We start from the raw sequence: 20,375 nt of genomic DNA on the forward strand, positions 1-20,375 counted from the left end.
TGTCACAACTGGTACATGGGGATCTAAGAACAAGTTGTATGCAAGGAGCTAGTGAAAGAATGTATAGTAGTTGGTAATTATTTTTCTTCATAAGAGTGCTCGGAAGGGATATAGGGATCTCATGATGTTGTGTCGGTGATAGAAAAGTGAGTGCACACAACCCTTAGAAAGAGGGAAGTTGCTAATGGTAAAGGAAGAAAAAAAAAAAAAAAAGCGAGGAGACGGTATGAATGGTAAAAAAAAAAAAAACATAAGTAGGAAAAATTTTCTTGTTGCATGAAAAACAAAATGGAAACATAAAAAAAAAATAAATAAATAAGAAAAGGAAATGAGAGAAGAATAATGGTGGGAAGAAAAAAGAACATGAAGAAGAAAAGGGGAGGGGATGTATGGTAAAAAGGGGGATTATTATCCTCTCCAATTCCTTAGAGCTCAGCAGTGCGGTAGTACTAGGTGGAGATGCCGACACATGGCAGCTCAGATGAGCTGCCAAAAGAGGGGGATTATTATCCTCTCCAATTCCTTAGAGCTCAGCAGTGCGGCAGTGCTAGGTGGAGATGCCGACACATGGTAGCTCAGATAACACATGGCAGCTCATCTGAGCTGCCATGTGTCGGCATCTCCACCTAGTACTGCTGCACTGCTGAGCTCTAAGGAATTGGAGAGGATAATTTTCCTAAAAGGGTTTCCTGAGTACCTCTCAAGCAACCCAAGTAAGAGAGAGGGATTCGTCCCTAGTATACAATAAAAAGGAGAGAGTGGGAGGGGGTTGTTTTGAAAATAACAAGAATTTGTCTAGGGTGTTGTTCGTTGCAAAACGTGTCCTAAATTTTTCTGGCATGCTAGACTCATTGAACAGTCCAGATTGGGCAGATTTTGTTTTATTAAGTTGTGCTAGTCCATGCAAGATCAATGTTGATTAGGTTTGTTGAGATTTTTTATTTTTTTGATGATTAGATAGAACAGACTACCTTGTTAAGCTTATCAAAATGACCCAAATATCTATAATATGCCAGTTCGAATGAGGACCCAAATTTTGTGGATAAATGGACCCAAAGGTACCATTTTCATGTAAAATTTCAGTCCAAACAAAATTCTCCAAGTGATATAATATCGTTTTCAAAATTTAGGACTATGGAGAGTGAATAAATAATGATTAAAGTATTATAGGCGTGCTTGGACATATAAAGAGAGGCAAGCCAATACAAGGGTGAGTATTGTTTATTGAATTGGACTTTGAAATTTGACATGGCTTAATCTATCCAATTGTCACAATTGCCACATTATCATTTCAAGTGGCATAATGAGGATGAGACATTTTGATAAGCTTTTATGGGCAGTGAGAATGGAGGGTTTTTTTCCTGATCAAAATAACATAGAATAAGCATAATTATTTGAGAATTTTTTGTTTTGATAGCCCTTTTTTGATAAAGATTAAAATAAATGGATACCATAAAGCAAATTGAGGAGAGCGGCTAGTGCAGTGAGTCTAGCTCCCCCACTTGAAGGTAGGGTTGTAAACGGATCGGATTCGGCTCGGATAGTGCTATATCCGCATCCGCATCCGATTAGCTATCGGACGGATTCGAATAATGCTAAACGGATACGGACACGGATACGGATCGGATATTTTATCCGTTTACATGTAAATATAGCTTTTCGGATAGCTATAGCCTATTCGTATCCGCATCCGTTTAGCTTTTGGACAGATTCGGATAGTGCTAAACAGATACAGACACGGATACGAAAACGGATTTCGGCTATTCATTTACACCCCTACTTAAAGGTCTTAAGATTCAGTCCTATCCGATTTGTGAATCCGGTCTACATGGCAGTTGGTGTTGGTCAATTGACCATTAGATTAGATTGGCTGTAAATCATATGGATTAGCCACATGGAAAACTTCAAACATTTTCAATAAAAAACTCCATGCATGCTTGTATTTTGCAGTCCTCTGTGTATGTCCATGAATGTCAATAGTTTCTAAATTTTGAAAGATTTTTTTGTCATTTGATGAAATTCGTCGGGCCTGATACTTTACATGTAAATAGTGAACATTTAGATTTTCATATCCGCTGAATTTGGGCCGCATCCGGTCTACCACGCGGCAGATATTTGGGCCATTAGGATAGGCTTATCAGTGGCTCATTCGAAAAAAAATGACCTGATTATTCTTATCTTTTAAAACATAGTAAAAATAAATTACTAATAATTATATGATTTCAAAATGTAATCAAAGTGGACTTTTTAAAACGATACATCATATTCATACATGACTACTATTCAAATACCGAAAAGATATCCCATTCGTTTTCGTTATCAGATTATCTAGATAAAGATTAGACTAAATGTATACTATAAATCGAATTGAGGACAGCGGCTAGCGCAGCTGGCTTGAGGCTAGTACGGTGAGACTAGCCCCCCCTCCTCTTGAAGGTCTTAAGATTCAATCCTATTAGATTTTATGAATCCTGTCTACAAGACAAAATGACCAAGAAGCCCTTCCCAAAGAAGGAAGATAGAGCCAATGGTATATTGGATCTTGTAGATTTGACTGTTTGTGGACCCATGAATGTCCAAGGAGGTTGGTTTTGAGTTTGAGACTTCCTGTTCCTCATCTAAGTCTATAATCCCCCCACTCAACATCTCACCCAAAAAAAAAAAAAAAAAAAAAAAAAAAATTTCCAAGTATCCATTTACGTATCTATTTTGAACACCCCTAATAAGTTATAGACTCGTAGTACCCCCCAAAAAAAAAAAATGCACATTGCCTGGTTACTGGTTAGGTTAGGTCCAACCAGGAGTGGGAAGGCCAATGGTGAAGGCCCTGAGCAGAGAACTAGAAATTGGGCTTAACTACAAAGCTGACCCAAAAATCACTATGGGCCCCCATATGCAAGCTACAGACCAGCCCAACCCAACCCCAGCACCGTTGGGCGTTGGTACCCAAGGGCCAAGGCGGCGTAACAGTTAACACCATCATAACGTTAACGTCCTAAGAAGCTAAGAGCTCTGTTTGTAGTTTCAACTCGAGTACGGGAATAAGGAAAGGAAATAAAGGTCTTAATCAGTTCAGGACCCAAACACAAGCCTCTCTCTCTCTCGTCTCGCTCTTGTGTTTGTCAGAAAGCCGATCAGGGCTTCGCGGGAAAAAGGAAAACAATAAATAGAAAATCTTGATTCATAGCGTCTTGGGGCTAAGTTCAGAGCTCGATACCATCAGATTTTGAGGAAAAAGTGAGGTACAGAGAGAGAGCGAAGAATGGGAAGACCGAAGGGAGAGGGAGCGAGGAGCAAGAACCGTCCTTCGAGCAGCAGGTTCTTGAGTTCTAACTCTTTTTCTGTTTTTCTTCCCGATATTGATATTGTTGTTGTCCTTTTTCAGCTCCTTTCCGTAAAATTGAAAACAAAATTTTAATTTTGGATTTCGAACTCTTATCAGCCTCGCTGCCTCGCTTTTACCTACGGGAGCAACTTCCGTCGGATTCGGCGGCTATGTTGGAAGTTCTCGGCTTGATTCTACTCATATAAGCGAAGACGCCAATCCTTTTCCGGTGTGTTGTCTTACTTTCCTCTGACATACATTGTTTTCCCTTTTGTTCTATGGTTGAAGTCTAAATTCTCTCGACATTCAAAATTTCACAAACATTTTTTTGGTATTAGTAATTGTCACATGTGTTTCGGAATATACTAAAAATATCAGAATGGATTCTCAAGTGACATGAATCTTCGATTCTCCGGTGGGATAGTGAAGACTTGCTTGCTTGGGTGTCGGTTGCTCTATCCTTGGTGGTTCTAAACCAAAGATTATAGATTGTGTGATGTTTGTCCAGGATAACTAGGGAAGTGTCTCTTGCTGCCACTTCTTTTATTGGTAGTCTCTTTCTAATGCGGTGTTGATTTTATGGCATGTAGGATGTGGATGGTGAAGTGGCGTTACACTTAAAGAGGCTAGGCAGAAAGGATCCGACAACAAAGGTAGAAAATCACAACTAATTGTTACAAGTTTAGAATTCTGGTGTCTTGTTTTGTTTACTTTGTGCTCTCCATCAGTGCTTAGGTTCATTATAGACATTTTCTGTTTTGGTATCCATCCCTGATAAATTTTACTTATTCGACCCAAAAAAAGAAAAAAAAAGAGAAGGTGTGATTTTCGGGTGCACTTGTCAGTTGCATGCGCTTTTATATATTTGATTGATGAAAGTTTCCATGTTGTTGAGCCTGCTCATGCTTGAACCAGTCTCTAGCCACACAGTTTTCTATAAACCAAGATAGAACAATCCTCTGAGTGCCTCTAACCGCTATGTTACCACCTTCTGGAGTGCCATCAATGCCACTGATGTAGAATGGGTCTAAAAGATGAAGTAATTTTTTGATGAGTAAAAGATGAAGTAATTGCCCCACAGGTCTATACTAGTGATCTCAATCAGCTATTGAAGAGGAATTCTTTGAGAACATGATTTTCAATTCCACAATATGCAGATTGGATGCACAGTTTCTCCAAAAATCTGGAGAAGGGGACATGAATTTAAATCAATTTTGCTTGATATATTTCCAAGACTCCAACATCCAGAGAAGGGGACATGACTTTAAATCAGTTTCGTTTGATATATCTCCGAGACCAAAGTTCCTCTTTGAAAGTGAAAGGCAACCTCAAATTGGAAGTGCTTGATGATTATGGAAGTGTACGTTGCATAAATTGTCTCTCTTCACCACCGCTTACCTTTCTTTAAATTACCTCTTTCCACCACCGTGAACCCCAATTAAATTCAGGCATGATACAATTTTTAGTTAAAATAGTTGTTGAGAGAACCCAAGTACTTTCTTTCGGATCCTTGAAACAACTCTTGATGTTGAAGAAAATTTTGTACATTGGTGAAAAAGTAAATCAAATTAAGGGAAATGCATGCATTTATATGTTTTCAATTGTATTATTATGCAATTCTAGTAATGCAAGCCAAAGAAAACAGTCAACAAGAAATTATGATAGAAAGGAAACATTAAAGGACTATTGAGTTAGCTTATACCCAAGTGATATACAGAAGTTTCCAAACAAATGTTTAGCTGTATCCTAGCAAGTGTCCAAGTTGAGACGTAACACACACTAAATCTACCACTTGGGGAGGGGGGGGGGGGGTGGAGTGTCCTGCAAGTCATAGCAGAAAAGTTGATATTCAATGCTTAGCCTAACCAACCTAGGCTTCTGCAGGCTCCCACCATAAAAAGGAACTACACAAAATATCTCTTCCAATACACCAATAGTAATAGTTAAAACTTAAGGTGTATTCTTCTACTACTAAAAGCAACACGGATCATTTTGGGTCTGGTCACCCTTTATGAAATGAATGGAAGTACCCTTGTCTTTGTTTGTTATGTAGTAAAGCTTTTATTGATTTAAGAAGACTTTTTTTTTTTCTTGAGAGAGGGGAATGGGTAGCAACTTTTAATAATCAAAGAAATTGTTACACAAGCATATAGTAAAATAAAAAACAGAAGCCTAGGGCTGACCACAACTAAAAGAGAGAATACAATCTGACATCCCTCCTCTCATAAAGGAAAGGCACTCCCGGAACACCATCTATATCTCATTAAGAAGACATTGGATAATTATTATCTACTTATTTAATTTTACTTATACATTTTTAGGTTTCAAATGCATTTGATTTTCCTTCGTGAAATGACTTAATTACCTTTAATAGTGTTATCTAGAAATAGGTTTGTTGAAGAAAACTAATATGTATATTTTTCTTCCATGTAAGTTCTCTATCACATTGCTAGGTTTTAAATTCATTTAATCATTTTTGAGGTATTGTGATAAATAGAGCAGCATATTGGGTTTTGGTTCTCCTATGTCTCGAGGGATTTTGTTTGAACGGTAGATAAGGGAATTCTATTTCCATGACCAATGCTCCTATGGGTTCAATCAATACTTCAAGACAAAGGAGAACCAAAACCAATTGTTTTTTACTTATATTTAGAAGCAAACTTGAGGTTAATATGCATGATCTAATTCATTGTGAAGCTTTGGAAATAAACCCAGTCTTCTATTTTCCGTCTAACTGATGACTGAACTTTACCCCCTCCATTCAATTCATTATTTAATTAACATGCTGCAATTGTACAAGGACTTAACTTATCTTTGCAAGTTAAAGTTGTGATTAGAATAAGCAAAAGTATTGCAAGATCTAGTTTCCAGAGAATCATTTTGGTGTTATTTCATTATTTATCATCGTTTGATGTTTCACTTTATCCGATAAAAAGAAATTGTTCTTTGTTTTTTTTTACAGCTTAAGGCTTTGACATCTCTATGTGAACTTTTTAAGCAAAAATCTGGCGAGGAAGTTGCACAGATTATCCCACAATGGGTATACTTGTTATCTCTTCTATCTCTCTTGTAATTCCTTTGTGAGTGTTGAGATTGATATTGTCAAGATAGTTTCATGTAAATTACTTGAGTTTATTTAATTATTTTTTTTGAGATATAACAAACAGTGTGATGCGGATCCAGGGTCTGGAAGCCCTACTCAGATCGCTTATGGGCACACCCAAATAACATAAGTCCAAATAATAGAGGAGCAATGGCAATTTCGTAATAACCAGAATTTTCTAAGGGGCTGTTAGGTAAATAAAGAAGAAGGGATGCATAGGGGATTACTATTTACTAACTAAGGACAAACTTGGAAACAAATATATGGTATGGGACATGGGGGAATATAAGGTGATGGAAAGGGTATATTTGTCAATAGAGCAATAAATACCAAGGAGAAGGAATTGTGAGATATGAAGGTAGTAAGAGGAAATTGAAAACTATGACAGAGGGAAATCGGTAGTAAGAGGAAACTGAAATAAAAGGAACAATTAAAGAGAATAATAATGAAGATGGGGAAGTAAAGACGGAGATGAGAGAGGATCAGAAGAGAGGGAAGGGAGTACACACTCACCAGTTCTTGGTTACAACCAACAAACTCAATTTTCATTCAATATTCTCAAATCTGAGTGTTGCGTAGGTTACAAATTGTATTTAAAGATGAAATAAAGAGTCCTAATGACAAGTTAAAACTGAAATTATATCCTAAATCAACTCTATCTTTAATTAGCCTATTAAAACATAAAATGACTCTACCACTAATAGGTAACCCATTCAAAGTAAAAGACTACAAGAGAAAATCCCAATAATAATTCTAAATAAATAAATAACTAAATATCCTACTAAACCTAAAAACCCATTTGGACCTGGTTTGTCTTCATATGGATCCCCCAATAGGTTTAGCCCGGTCCAAGAAATTGCTCATGCATCACAGTGCTTGGCTTCTTGCTTCTATTGGAGGCTTCTTGTGAAAAAAGGAAGTTGCAATAGCTGCTTTTCATTGCTTTACACATGGAACAAGAACTCACCGAGATCTCGGTGGTCTAGGTCATCTCTGTGGGAAACGGGTATACAAACACTTATTTATGCCAGAAGCCAAGACAAACACTTATTTATGCCAGAAGCCAAGACAAACACTTATGCTAGAAACTAGGACACTTATTTATGCCTAATATCATTTAAGTAAATGTTTTTATGTTTACTTAAGATATTATTCATAAATAAGCAAATATCCCCTATTTGAATCCAATAAAAATAGTTAAAAAATCAAATTCCAAAAGGATAAAAAGTCAACCCCCCACAAAAACAGGATTTTCGGCGGTAGGTGCAATTTTCAACTTTTAAATGCTGGGAGTTTTCTCAAATCTATAAATTCCATAAATTAATTTGGTAAAACATTGCTAAAAACCAGAAGTGCAGTATAATATTCATTTGTTTTGATATGTAAAAAAATATTTTCATTTAGAGCGATTTTGATAGCATTCACGCACATCAAATTAAGTTTGACCGAAACATAACTCCTTCAATATAAATCAGATTTAAGCAATCTTGGATTTGTTTGAAAGCTTTGTTGGAAATATAAAAATATTTTCATTCAGCCAAGCACTGTGGGAGGTACTTGCCCTTTAGATTGACCTTCATATCATCCCAATTAGTAATGGGTGTGTCTCTATCTCAATTCCTCTACTCCTGTAATCTCCACCGCTCTCTGGCTGGTCCAACAAGTTTAGTCGTGACTAACTTGATTTTTCTAGCTTCTACCATGTCATACTAGTCAAAGTAGTCATCAATCGTATTTACCCAGTCAAGGAACAAATGTGGATCAAGCTTCCTGTTATACTCCTTCAACTCTAGCTTCACCTTCTGTGAATCATAAGGTCGTCTAGGGGGAAAACCAGCGTTTTTGTCGAAGAACATTGTCATGTGATCTTCAATGTAACCGGTGGTGCTTGTGGTGTAATAGTTCTCTGTGGCAGCCTTCCCTGGTTTCGGTGGGTGCTCTGAGATGCAGTTGGTGTAGGGTAATGCTCACCTCTGTGGTCCTCTGGAGTGGGCTGTTATGGGGATAATGTATCAACATGTTGTGACACGGTGTTCAGATGTTGCTCCATAGATACCATTCGATCAGACAATATATATCAGCCAACTGTTGCATTGAAACTTGATCTCTCGAATCTTTAGGGTAAGAACTTGGTGTAACCGTTGCTCTGATACCAATTCAATGAGGGGGGGGGGTAGGTAGGATGAACCCTAGGTTCAAGTTACACCCCTCTTACAAGATCCCAAGTAAATCCAAGTAAAAAAAGTCAACAAAAGTCAATATTTTCCGATGAAGATCATACTTTAACCAACACTGACAAACAGTTAGAATAGGTGGTCCCCAGAATTCAGCAGAGATCCAAGGACTGGATTAATCACAATCAAAGAATAATCACATCTGAAACACAAATTTCAAGAACGGAAGAAATTTAATTGCAGACAATCAGAGTCTCCGACCAGTCAACAATTCTGGTCGAAGGTCAGCCTTGGACGACTCTTTCAATCCCCAAAATATAAACCAGATCCAACGGTTAGATTTAAGATAATAAATTAATCTTCAGGTCTGGACTCAAAACGGAGTAATTTAAGAGAAATCGTATTAATCGGATCAGTAGACCTGATCATCACAATACCCTCTGGTCAAAGGTCTCTTTTAGGGACCTTGAACACCTCAAAAGCTCACCTTGATCTGATGGTCAGATCTTTCTCAGGTGAAGATTCGAATCTTGCAGAAAAAAGGTCTAAAACAGAGCATCCGCAAGGTTAAAACTTAAAACAATGACACCTCTGAGACAAATCAACACAAACAGAATAATAGGAATATCAGTTGATTATTAAAGGTTGAATTACTCGAATCAGGGAATCAGTCATGGGAGAGCAATATCGATTAATAAGAAGTTCAAAACAGTAACTTACTTGCAAGGAAACAGAGTATAAGAAAGGATAGATAGCTAATGGCTTCCCACCAATAACCTGGACCAGAAACTCACTGTTCCCAAGGATCTCTCACCCTATACTGAATCTCACAACAGTTCCATTGAAGAAGACAAGAAATCTCTATTGATCAAATTGTGAGGAGCCAACGGCTCTTACAAGTTATATATAGAAAACTAATAAAACAACCTAATCTTATTAGGAATGTAAAATCCTAATTGCTAATAGCAAATAAATAGTAAACAGCTCACACATAGGTAAGAGAGTTCAAAACTAATTAGACAACTTAAAAGCAAGGTTCTAAGACTCGGGTCTCGGTGGCATCTCGGCCAAGCTAGAAACCGAGTCGAGTCGAGATCTCGGCGAGTTGCTGCATTTTTTTTTTTTTTTGACTCGGACCCTCAACTTGGTGGGTTTTACACATTTTGGGTCTGAAACTTGGTATCCAGCCTATTTCAGGCCATTTAAACACAATGACATGCCCAGATTTGCCAAAAAAAAAGTCCAAATATGAGTTTTACTTTGGAATCCTACAAATAGGTGATGATTCTTGGACTGTTGGAGTTGAATCTTCACTTTAGCACTTGAATCACACTTCAAACAATGCAATCCACCCAAGATTTGAAAGAAAGAGGAAGAAATTTGAGGGAGAGAGTTGTTTGAGTGTTTTCCCCTTTGTTTAGAGAGCTATGGACAGAACTATTGACATTTCCGTGTTCTGTCCATTGCCCTCTTTTAATAAAAATGGGCACATGGGTCAAATGGGCAATTAAAATGGGTAAAAAACCATGTTCTAACCCGATACCGAGATCTCGGCGAGATATTGAACTTTTAAAACTAAAAAAAAACTGGAAAAAATGTGTACCTAGGCAATACCGAGATCTCGCTGAGAAAGTGTAATTTTAGAATGCGTATGGCATCTCGTCTCGGGATCTCACGAAACCGAGAAACGCGAGTTCTCGAACCATGCTTAAAAGACAACTTTAAATAAAAGACTAATTAATACTAAGCCCATGAGCTGGCTGGACTTAGCCGAGCTGGTTCTTCTTCTTCTTGTGGGAGTAAGTAAGATACTCCTTGCCTGCATCAAGAACCCTTTGGAATCTTTGCCTTGGTGCAACATGCTGGACTATCTGGAATGAGAGGAACTCTAGAATTTTAAGAGGAGCAAAATCTGCAACGGGAAATTTAGATCTGGATATCATAAGAACAGTACTTTTTGGGCTCATATTACTCTAGAGTGTAAGAATTGCACAGGGGCTGAATAGTAAATGGTAGTCCTTAATTTTTGATTGGCTGGTTTATCACCTTTTTTAAATGGTTCTATTTCAATTGGTACCTTGCCGATCCTTCTTCAATACAAAATCCGCAAAACTGAAAGTTCACTTTGTAGTATTTAATTTGTTCATTCTTTCTTTTATCTTTTCTAGTTTTACTACTCATCCATCTCATCATCCTTATTTCAGCTACACGAAGTTTGTTTATATGTTGTTTCTTCACTCCATATTCAGTTCCATAAATCATTGTTGGTCATATAACTGTCATATAAAACAAGTATGGTTTTGAATAGAGCTGATTGGGGGGGGGGGGGGGGAAGGATCCATGTAGCTGACCATATTTAGATGGGATAAGACTGAGTTGAGTTGGGCTGTGCTCCATTTTTTGGTGACTTGACAATTACTCCCTTTCTATCTCAGGCATTTGAATACAAGAGGCTCTTGCAGGACTACAATAGAGAGGTTCGGCGAGCTACTAATGAGACCATGACTAGTCTTGTCATCACTGTTGGGTTTGAACTTATCTTATGCATATTAAATTCTTTTTTGGTTGTTTAATATGGAACTATCATCCACTTGTCATCGGTGTTGGGCTTGAATTTATCTTATGCTTATTAGATTCTTTTCTGGTTCCTTAATATGGCACTGTCATCTCTTGGATATTTGCAAAAATTGATACAACAGTCTTGGGTATCTAGTAATCTGCTTGATAACTAATCTTCAAGTTTGGCTCCGTTAAGAGGACCGTGATAATGCTAATCTGTTATATATGCCCACAAATAAGATTAAATGATATTAACTTGTGTGTGAAAAATTGATACAGCATAGTCTTGGGTTTCTAATAATCTGCTTGATAACTAGTCTTCAGGTTTTGAGGGCTAAAATTGTTTTGATCATTGTTTTTGAAATGGATGCTATCATTTCTCACCTCACTTTAATGGGTACCTTTGACATAGAGACTTTAAGTGGATCTCTCTATGTTCTAATGTGCCTCTTGGTGAAGATAGTGTATTATCTGTTGTACCTGTTTCTAGTGAAACTGCATTTATGTTTGTTAGTGATTGAATAAAATGTAAAACAATAATCCACATCCCACTGTACAAGTAGAAAAGGCATATAAAATTACATTTTTTTGAATGCCGTGCATTTCGACACCTTCATAATCTCTGTAGGACAAACAATGGAAAGGTATTATCCTGAAATTAGTCTAACAGAGATATGCCTCCGATCCATTGGGTTCTGTTTACTGCACAGTCCACACCCTATGTGGGTATTTTCATATGGCTCTGATCAGAAATTAATCTGACAGATACGCCTATGAGAGATGAGTTGACTAGAGACATTCATGATCAGATCCCTTGGTGGATGCTTTTTGCTGATAATATAGTGTTGGACCTTTGGTGGATGAAACAAAAGCGTGGATAAATGCCTAGTTGGAATTATGGAGATCAACCTTGAAATCAAAAGGTTTTAAGATAAAGTAGAACAAAAACAGAGTATGTGGTATGTAACTTCAGTAACAACAGGACTGAAAGTGAGGTGGTGAAAATTGATGATACGGAGTTGCTGCAAAGTGAAAATTTTAGGTACCTAGGTTTAATCATAACTAAAGAAGGAGAAATAGAGGGTGATGTTGCGCAAAGAATTAAAATAGGATGGATGAAGTGGAGGGGTGGATGCGTCCGGAGTGTCGTGTGATCGACGTGTTCCTTTAAAAGTCAATTGGAAAATTTTGTAGGATAGTTATACAACCAGCAATGACGTATGGAACTGAATGCTGGCAGTGAAGAAACAACAAATAGATTGTTAGAGGTTAGTCATGATAGGGGGAGTGTACTTATTGTGGTATGTGTTGGCGTGTGTTGAATTATAGAGTTGTGTTTTAAGTTTATTTCTTTAGTTGTTTAGTTATTTAGTTTCATTGTAATTAGACTAGTACTCTTAGTAGGTTTCCTACTAAGAGTGTATTAACTAATGGTATAAATATTGGGATGGACAATGATAGGAGTACTCTGAATCCTATTGTGGTCTAGTCTTTTCCCTTTCTTCTTTCATCGTATTCTCTCTTTCTCCTTCACTTGTTATCTTCTTCAAGTTCTAAGGACTGGTTTTTAGCTTCTCCGTTGCTACATGGTATCAGAGCCACATTAATCGGTGCTATCTTCTATCTCTGGTTTGATAGTCTCTCAGAGAATTTTTCTTGAGATTGCAGCAACCTATGCTGCCATACATATTATATGAAGATAAATAGAGTCTCCTTGTATACATTACCTACTATTGAATTTCAATGTAGTCATCTACAGGAATTGATTTCTATCAACATAAAGGCTGGCGGTGCTCTGTTTCTATTATGTTATTTTGGCAGAATTAAGATTGGAACTTATCTTGCATCAAGCCACAGATTCTTCATGCTATTTTAGGGTTTTGTTGATCTTCATAGTCAGTACCTTTGATCCCCTGATTGATGCTGATCAGAGCCTCTGATGTTATGAAACAGATTTTTCCCAAGGCATGGCGATACTCTGTTTTTTTGACTTTTCTAGACAGCATCGATTTTGATATTATTAAATATCAGACCACCAATATTGTCTATTTTTTGGGCAGTGTTTGCCCATCTGAAAGGCAACTTTGACATTGCTTTGGTATCAGTCTGACACTTCGATATTCTGATCACTGAAATCACCAAAAAATCTGGCTTGGTAATTTTAGGTACTCTTATATTGCTGCTGGACCTTATTCTGCATCAGATTTACTTGATAGTGTGGGGTTTTTCTCTCCTCTTCGATTATTATGTATATCCAGATTTGGAAACCTATCAAAACAGGTTATCATAGTTGATTGTTACCTACCTATCAGAACAGTTTTTTACCACTGCCTTCTATTGATCTCCATTGTGATTGGCTGCTGATTTAGTTGCCGCCTTGCTGTTTATATCTGGTATTCTCTAATTGGTGATTCAAAACCCCCCATGGACTCTTTCAACATCCAAATTACGTCTATTAAACATTGGTGCATCAAATTATTTAATCTGTTCATAGGCTGTTGCCGTGTAAATCACCACCTGGTAAAAATGGATTATCTGACTAAGCCACCCCCTGCTTTGCTGCTGAGTATCTAGAATGGACATCAGAGAATGCCACAATACTTTGTTGGCTATGGAATAGTATAGAGCCTTTTGTAGCTGTCAATGTGATGTTTCATACCACTGCTGAGGGTATCTAGGCTGACCTAAAAGAAAGCTATTCTCAGGATAAGAACATGTCTTCTCCTTCAAGCAGAGTGGAAAATCCATTGGTGACTACTATAGTTCCTTGGAAAGGCATGTGGGAGGAACTAAATGTGTACCGACCTCTCTTTACTAATCTTGAAGTTCTTAAATCTCAACATGCTGAGTTCTTGGTTGCCAAAACTTTATCTGGATTAGACTCTGTCAACCAGTGAAAAGCCAAATTTTGGCTAGTGAGAAGATACCATCCATAAATGAGACATTTTTTCGGATTTGACAAGTTCTGTCTCCCTCCTTCACCAAGTTTGACTGGACCTCTAACAATAATTCAGCCTTTGTTTCAAATAGTAGGGGTCGTGGTGATGCAGTTAGATGTAGGTTTAATTAGGGATAACAATGTAATTTTTTTTTTAATCTTTATCTTTTTAGAATCCAACAATTGTTTCAGTTTAGATTAGTTAGAGTCGGAGTCGAATTCTATTTCAGGTTCAAAATAGGAATAGGATTTCTTTTTGTTTAATTTTATAAAAGGGCATGTAACCTACGATGGGAACCTGAATTGTTTTGAATGAAATCGAATGAAGGTGCTTACCTTGTAGCTGTCCAGAGCTGTGTGCGCAGGTCATTCCCCTCTGATATTTTCTTTACTTCTTCTTCTTTCTCCTTTCCTGTGAACCTCTTTCTTAGGCTTTATTTCTGTCATATTATCGTCTATTTACCCCTGCTCCATAACTGGCGGTAATACCAGCCCTGAAAGAACTGTTTCGAACTCTCAACTGGAGAATGAATCTGACCTGAAACTTCTCTGGTTGGATTATCACTCTAAGGCAACCCTGTATGAAAGTTTTTTGCTGGAAATCTTAATTGGATCGAAGAGCACAGACTGAATTCAGAACCAGTCCTGAACTCATCCGCCAAGAGCAGTTTCAGCAGCTTTACTTCTCCTGCTTGTTACTTGTTTGGGTTGATTGCTGCTCGTGATCGATAGATCCAGATGATAGCTCCCTTCGCTTGAGATCTTGTGTCGATTGGATATTTGGATTAGCATGAGCCATGAGGTGAGAACTATCGACTCGAAGTCCACTGGTTCACCGCTATTTGCTGCCCTTTTATGTTTCACCGTGAGGAAGAAGAAGAATCTTCTATTTGATTTTGAAGACCTGATTTCCTGGTATTTACCAATATAGTTGGATTTAAATTGTCTGAGTGGGCCCACAAGCGGTCCAATAAGGATTTGGGACCCCAGATCCGCATCACGTGGTCGTGGCACTGGTTTCTCTGATGAGGTCATAGTTCATGGGGAGGTCGAGGCAGAGGACAGCCACTCAATTAAGGTAACACATCAGTGTACTCACTGTGGTAAGATGAATCATACTATTGATACATGTTGGGCGAAGCATGGTAAACCTGAGTGGGCTCACCAACTGTCTGCTATTGCTACTACTACATTTGATCAAAATACTACTGCAGTCTGCAACATTATCCTTGGACAGCAATCAGGCTTTTACCTCTGGAGTTAATCAGTTTGTTTCCCCGTTAAACGATGAACTCAATTAATTACGTAAGCGTGTTCAACAGATTGAGACATTTGCTTTTACATCCATTGCTACCATCGCTCATACAGGTACTGACACACTTCTTGCCTCTTCCTCTTCTACAACATGGGTCATTGACTCTGGTGCCACTTCTCACATGACTGGTAAGTTCCATGTACTATCTTCACTTCAAAAGATTAATCACCCTTCTAGAGTCATACTTGCTGATGGCTCGTCAACTTAGGTATCCACTTTTGATTGTGTTAACTTTATTTTTTCTTCCTATGTTGAAATTTGTTCTTCATGTTCCTAAATTACCCTTAAATCTTATCTAGTTATCTCTGCAGTCAATTGACTAAATCCATTAACTGTTCAGTAATATTTTATCCGATATGTTGTGCCTTTCAAGATTTCCAGACAAAGAAGGCGATTGGTGGAGGGCGTGAGAAGGATGGTTTATATTATTTCAACGACGTCGATCCTACCTTTTCTTCTATTGTATCTAATCTGTCTTCCCCTCTATAATGGCATTACCAGTTGGGACATCTTTCTATTTCCAAACTCCAATGTATTGTTCCCAGTTGCAATCATATCCCTCTACTTGAGTGTGAGCTTGGAAAGCATCATCATACTTTGTTCCCTCCTTGTGAAGTCTCTCAAAGTTCCTCATTTTATTTAGTTCATTTTAATGTTTGGGATCCGTGTCATATCAAGAGTTGTTTAGGTTTTTTATTTTGTTACTTTAACAGAACAGAACCCTAGGTCTGACCAGCAGTGAAGAACAAAGAAGAAGAAGAAGAAGAAGAAGAAGAAGATGGAGAAGAGAAGAGAAGAAAAGAGAGATCGTTTGAGAGGGTTAAACTCCCTCATGATTTCTGTGTAAGTAAATAGTGAGGGGGGCAATCTTATTTATAATCTCAGCATTAATGAATTACAAGTAAACTGCCCAAAATACCCTTAAGACAATGGAATATACTAGAAATACAAATAAGACTAAAACACCCCCAGAAACCCTATAAACTCTAATCGACAACTCTTAACACTCCCCCTCAAGCTGGAGCGTAGACATCACCAAGATCCAGCTTGGAACAACCGCTTAAGAACTGAGGTCGAAACAAAGCCTTCGTAAACATATCTCCAAGCTAAAACTGGGAACGAACAAAGGGAGTAGTAATTAGCTTCTTTTGAACAGCATCTCGAACAAAATGACAGTCAACTTCAATGTGCTTGGTTCGTTCATGAAAAACGGGGTTGTTGGCAATATAAATGGCAGCTTGGTTATCATAGTACATCTCCATGGGCTGATCACTAGAATAACCAAGCTCACGAGCAAAAGAACGAACCCACATCAATTCTACAGTTGTATGAGCCATAGCTCTGTACTCAGCCTCAGCATTGGAACGAGCAACAGTGGTCTGTTTCTTGCTCTTCCAAGTAACCAAATTACCTCCAAAGAAAGTACAATAACCTGTAGTCGATCTTCTATCGCCATCAGAACCAGCCCAATCAGCATTAGAGAACCCAATAATGCTGGTGTGACCATGGCGACAGTAAACCAGCTCCTTACCTGGAGCACCCTTGAGGTAGCGTAAAATACGACAAGCAGCATCCCAATGTTCTTGTTTCGGTGTCTGCATGAACTGACTAACAACACCCACAACAAAGGACATATCGGGACGAGTAACAATAAGGTAGATAAGTTTACCGACCAGGTGTCGATACTGATGTGGGTCACTAAATTCCTTGTCATCAGAAGTACCAAACTTGACATGTGGATCCATAGGAGTATCAATAGGTTTGCAACTCAACATTCCTGTCTCATACTCTCATCAAGTAAATCAAGAACGTACTTCCTCTGGGACAGGCTAAGACCTCGAGAACTGCGAACAACCTCAATACCAAGAAAGTACCTGAGGCTACCCAAATCCTTGATCTGGAAGTTATCATGCAAATACGTCTTCACCTGTGCAATCCCAGAAGCGTCATTACCAGTAACAATAATGTCATCGACATAAACTGCTAAGATGACCACGTTAGACCCCTGACGTCTAACAAAGATAGAGTGATCAGAATAGCATTGAGAAAACCCACAACCAGCCACAACACTACTGAATTTATCAAACCATGCGCGGGGAGACTGTTTCAGTCCATAAATGGCCTTATGAAGGTGACAAACCCGTACACTATCCTCCCCCTGAGCAACATAACCAGGAGGTTGCTCCATGTACACCTCCTGTAGATCACCATATAAGAAGGCATTCTTCACATCCATCTGAAAGAGAGGCCAATTAAGATTGACAGCCAAGGAAAGCAAAATGCGGACAGAATTCAATCTCGCAACAGGAGAGAAGGTCTCGAAGTAGTCGACCCCATAAGGTCTGTGTAAACCCCTTGGCAACTAAACGGGTCTTGAGCCGCTCCACAGTGCCATCTGGATTGTACTTAATCGTGTACACCCAACGACACTTAACAAGATCCTTACTAGGCGGTAGGTCAACCAATGATCAAGTCTTACGAGAGACCAAGGCATCCATCTCCACATCCATAGCATTTTTCCACCCAGGGTGGGATAAAGCAATTGTATAAGAGTGGGGAATAAAGGTAGAATGAAAAGCAGCAACAAAAACAAGATGATGAAGTGGGAGATGAGAACTAGAAACATAATTGGCCAATGGGTAAAGGGGGGTCTGAGTGCAAGTGCGAGTATCTTTCCTCTTTGTAATAGGGAGATCATCAATGTCTAAAATGGGATCCGCAGGCAAGGAGTCAGCTGGTGGCGGTGGAGAGGCAGCCTCAATAGGTGGAGGTGGCAGTGGTAGCGGCTGCTGTTGGGTACAATGCCTGTAGACCTGCACCTGCGTGGGACCAGGATTTGCAACCAATGGGATAGGAGGAGGAACAAGTTCAGCCACAACACGATCAACCCCACAAGTATCAATAACAAGATCCACACCAATGGAAGAATCAGCAAAATAAGGAGAGTTTTCGAAGAAGGTAACATCAGCGGAAACAAATTGTTGGCGAGAGATGGGATCAAAACACCTATAACCCTTCTGGGTACGAGAATAACCAAGAAACAAACACTTGATAGCCCTAGGAAATAGTTTATCAAGACCAGGGTGAAGCACATGAACAAAACATTGGCAACCAAAGACACGAGGGGGAAGAGAGAAAACAGCTCGATCAGGAAAAACAATATTAAATGGAATTTGATTATTAAGAACAGAGGAAGGCATATGATTAATCAAGAAACAAGCGGTTAAAAGTGCATCAGCCCAATAAAGTTTAGGAACATTCATATGAAACATCAAGGACCTAGTAATGTCTAACAAATGGCGGTTTTTGCGCTCTGCCACACCATTTTGTTGAGGTGTGTAAGAGCAACTAGTTTGATGAATGATGCCATTGTCAGAACAAAAAGAGGAAACCTCACGTTGAATTATCTCTAGGGCATTGTCAGGACGCAAAATTTTTAAATGAACACCAAATTGAACACGAATTTCATTATAAAATTGTTTGAAAATAGAAACAAATTCAGATCTATCCTTCAAGAGGTACAACCATGTCATACGAGAATGATCATCAATAAAACTAACAAAATAATAAAAACCTAACCGACTTTTGACCCTACAAGGACCCCAAATATCAGAATGGACTAACTGAAACAAAGAAGCACTCCTAGACTCTGGACTCAAAGGAAAAACAGTATGATGATGCTTGCCAAGCTCACAAGCTTCACACTCAATGCGGGAGACAGATTTGTAGCTAGGAACAAGAAGGCACAGCTTGGATAAAGAAGGATGTCCTAGCCGATAGTGCCAATGTAAAGGAGAAATGTCCGAAGAAGTAGCAACCGCTGCCGTAGAAGTAGATGCCAAATCAAAGTAATAGAGGCCACCCTTCTCATGTCCGCCACCAATCGTCGTTTTTGTTGCAAGATCCTGAAAGACACAATGAGAAGGATGAAAGGTTATAGAACAATTCAAGGTCTTAGTTAATTGACTAACAGAGAGAAGATTAAGAGGAAGCTTAGGTACATGAAGGACATTAGACAAGGAAAGGGCAGAAGATAAGGGGATGTCCCCATGACCAGTAACAGGTATAAAAGATCCATCGGCAATAGAAATCCGAGATGGGACAGCGGACTGTGTAAAAAATGAAAATAAATTGGGCTTACCAGTCATGTGAGAAGAGGCACCGGAGTCAATGACCCACGGAGAAGATGAGGAGGCGAAACATGGGTAGATGTACCTGAGTGGGCAAGAACAGCTGTAGATGTAGAGGAGGATGCCTCAAGTTGCTGCACTCGTTGTAATAGTTGAGAAACCAGGTCATTGGAGAAACTACCACCATCAGTGGAAGACCCATAAGTAGTGTCAGGAGGTTGCATAGGATCAACCGCTCCATCAGAGACTGCAGCGTTAGCAAATTGCTCACGTGCCTATTGTGGTTTGCCATGTTTCCGCCAACATTTTTCAACAGTGTGGTTAGGACGACCACAATGAGAACACCATTGAGATCCACCATCACCAGAGGAGGAACCAGCAGAATTGGAAACAGCCCCACGACTACCATGACCAGCCCCACGACCATGACCAGATCCAGAACCACGACCTCGGGAAGAGGTACCACCACCACGACCACGCCCTCCAGTAGAGATAAAGAGGGCAGAATTATCCTTGGAGACAGGAGTTGGATCAGACTTCACCACCGAAGGAGAAACAACTCTCTGGATTCGACAATATGCTTCATTCATAGATGGAATCTTCTCCCCAGCCAATAATTGGCTTTTGACGAATTGAAGATCAGGATCCAATCCAGAGAGAAACTTAGCAACCAAAAACTCAGTCGTTGAGATTTAATCACAGAGGCATCAGTGGAGATAGGCTGGTACACATTGAGTTCTTCCCACATTCCCTTCAGTGAACTGTAGTATTCACCAAGAGACTTTCCTTCTTGCTTGAAAGAGAAAAATTTCTCATACAGATCATAAATTC

The 20,375-nt window shown here is 38.9% G+C and overlaps 1 protein-coding gene across 3 annotated transcripts in view; it reads left to right on the plus strand.

The window, feature by feature from the left end:
• Positions 1-3,096: 3,096 nt before the first annotated feature.
• Positions 3,097-20,375, plus strand: part of LOC122671908 (E3 ubiquitin-protein ligase listerin) — a 107,193-nt gene continuing 89,914 nt past the window's right edge. For 2 of the 3 annotated variants that reach the window (XM_043869388.1, XM_043869390.1), the window contains exons 1-5: positions 3,097-3,318; positions 3,443-3,554; positions 3,916-3,978; positions 6,288-6,365; positions 11,038-11,129. In XM_043869388.1, the coding sequence (XP_043725323.1) occupies positions 3,263-3,318; positions 3,443-3,554; positions 3,916-3,978; positions 6,288-6,365; positions 11,038-11,129 (401 nt within the window). In that variant the 5' untranslated portion in view covers positions 3,097-3,262. Of the gene's footprint in view, positions 3,319-3,442; positions 3,555-3,915; positions 3,979-6,287; positions 6,366-11,037; positions 11,130-20,375 lie in introns of those variants that run through there. The other variant, XM_043869391.1, reaches the window with a different exon arrangement.

This window comes from Telopea speciosissima, chromosome 8 (assembly GCF_018873765.1).
Source record: "Telopea speciosissima isolate NSW1024214 ecotype Mountain lineage chromosome 8, Tspe_v1, whole genome shotgun sequence".
Lineage (NCBI taxonomy): Eukaryota > Viridiplantae > Streptophyta > Magnoliopsida > Proteales > Proteaceae > Telopea > Telopea speciosissima.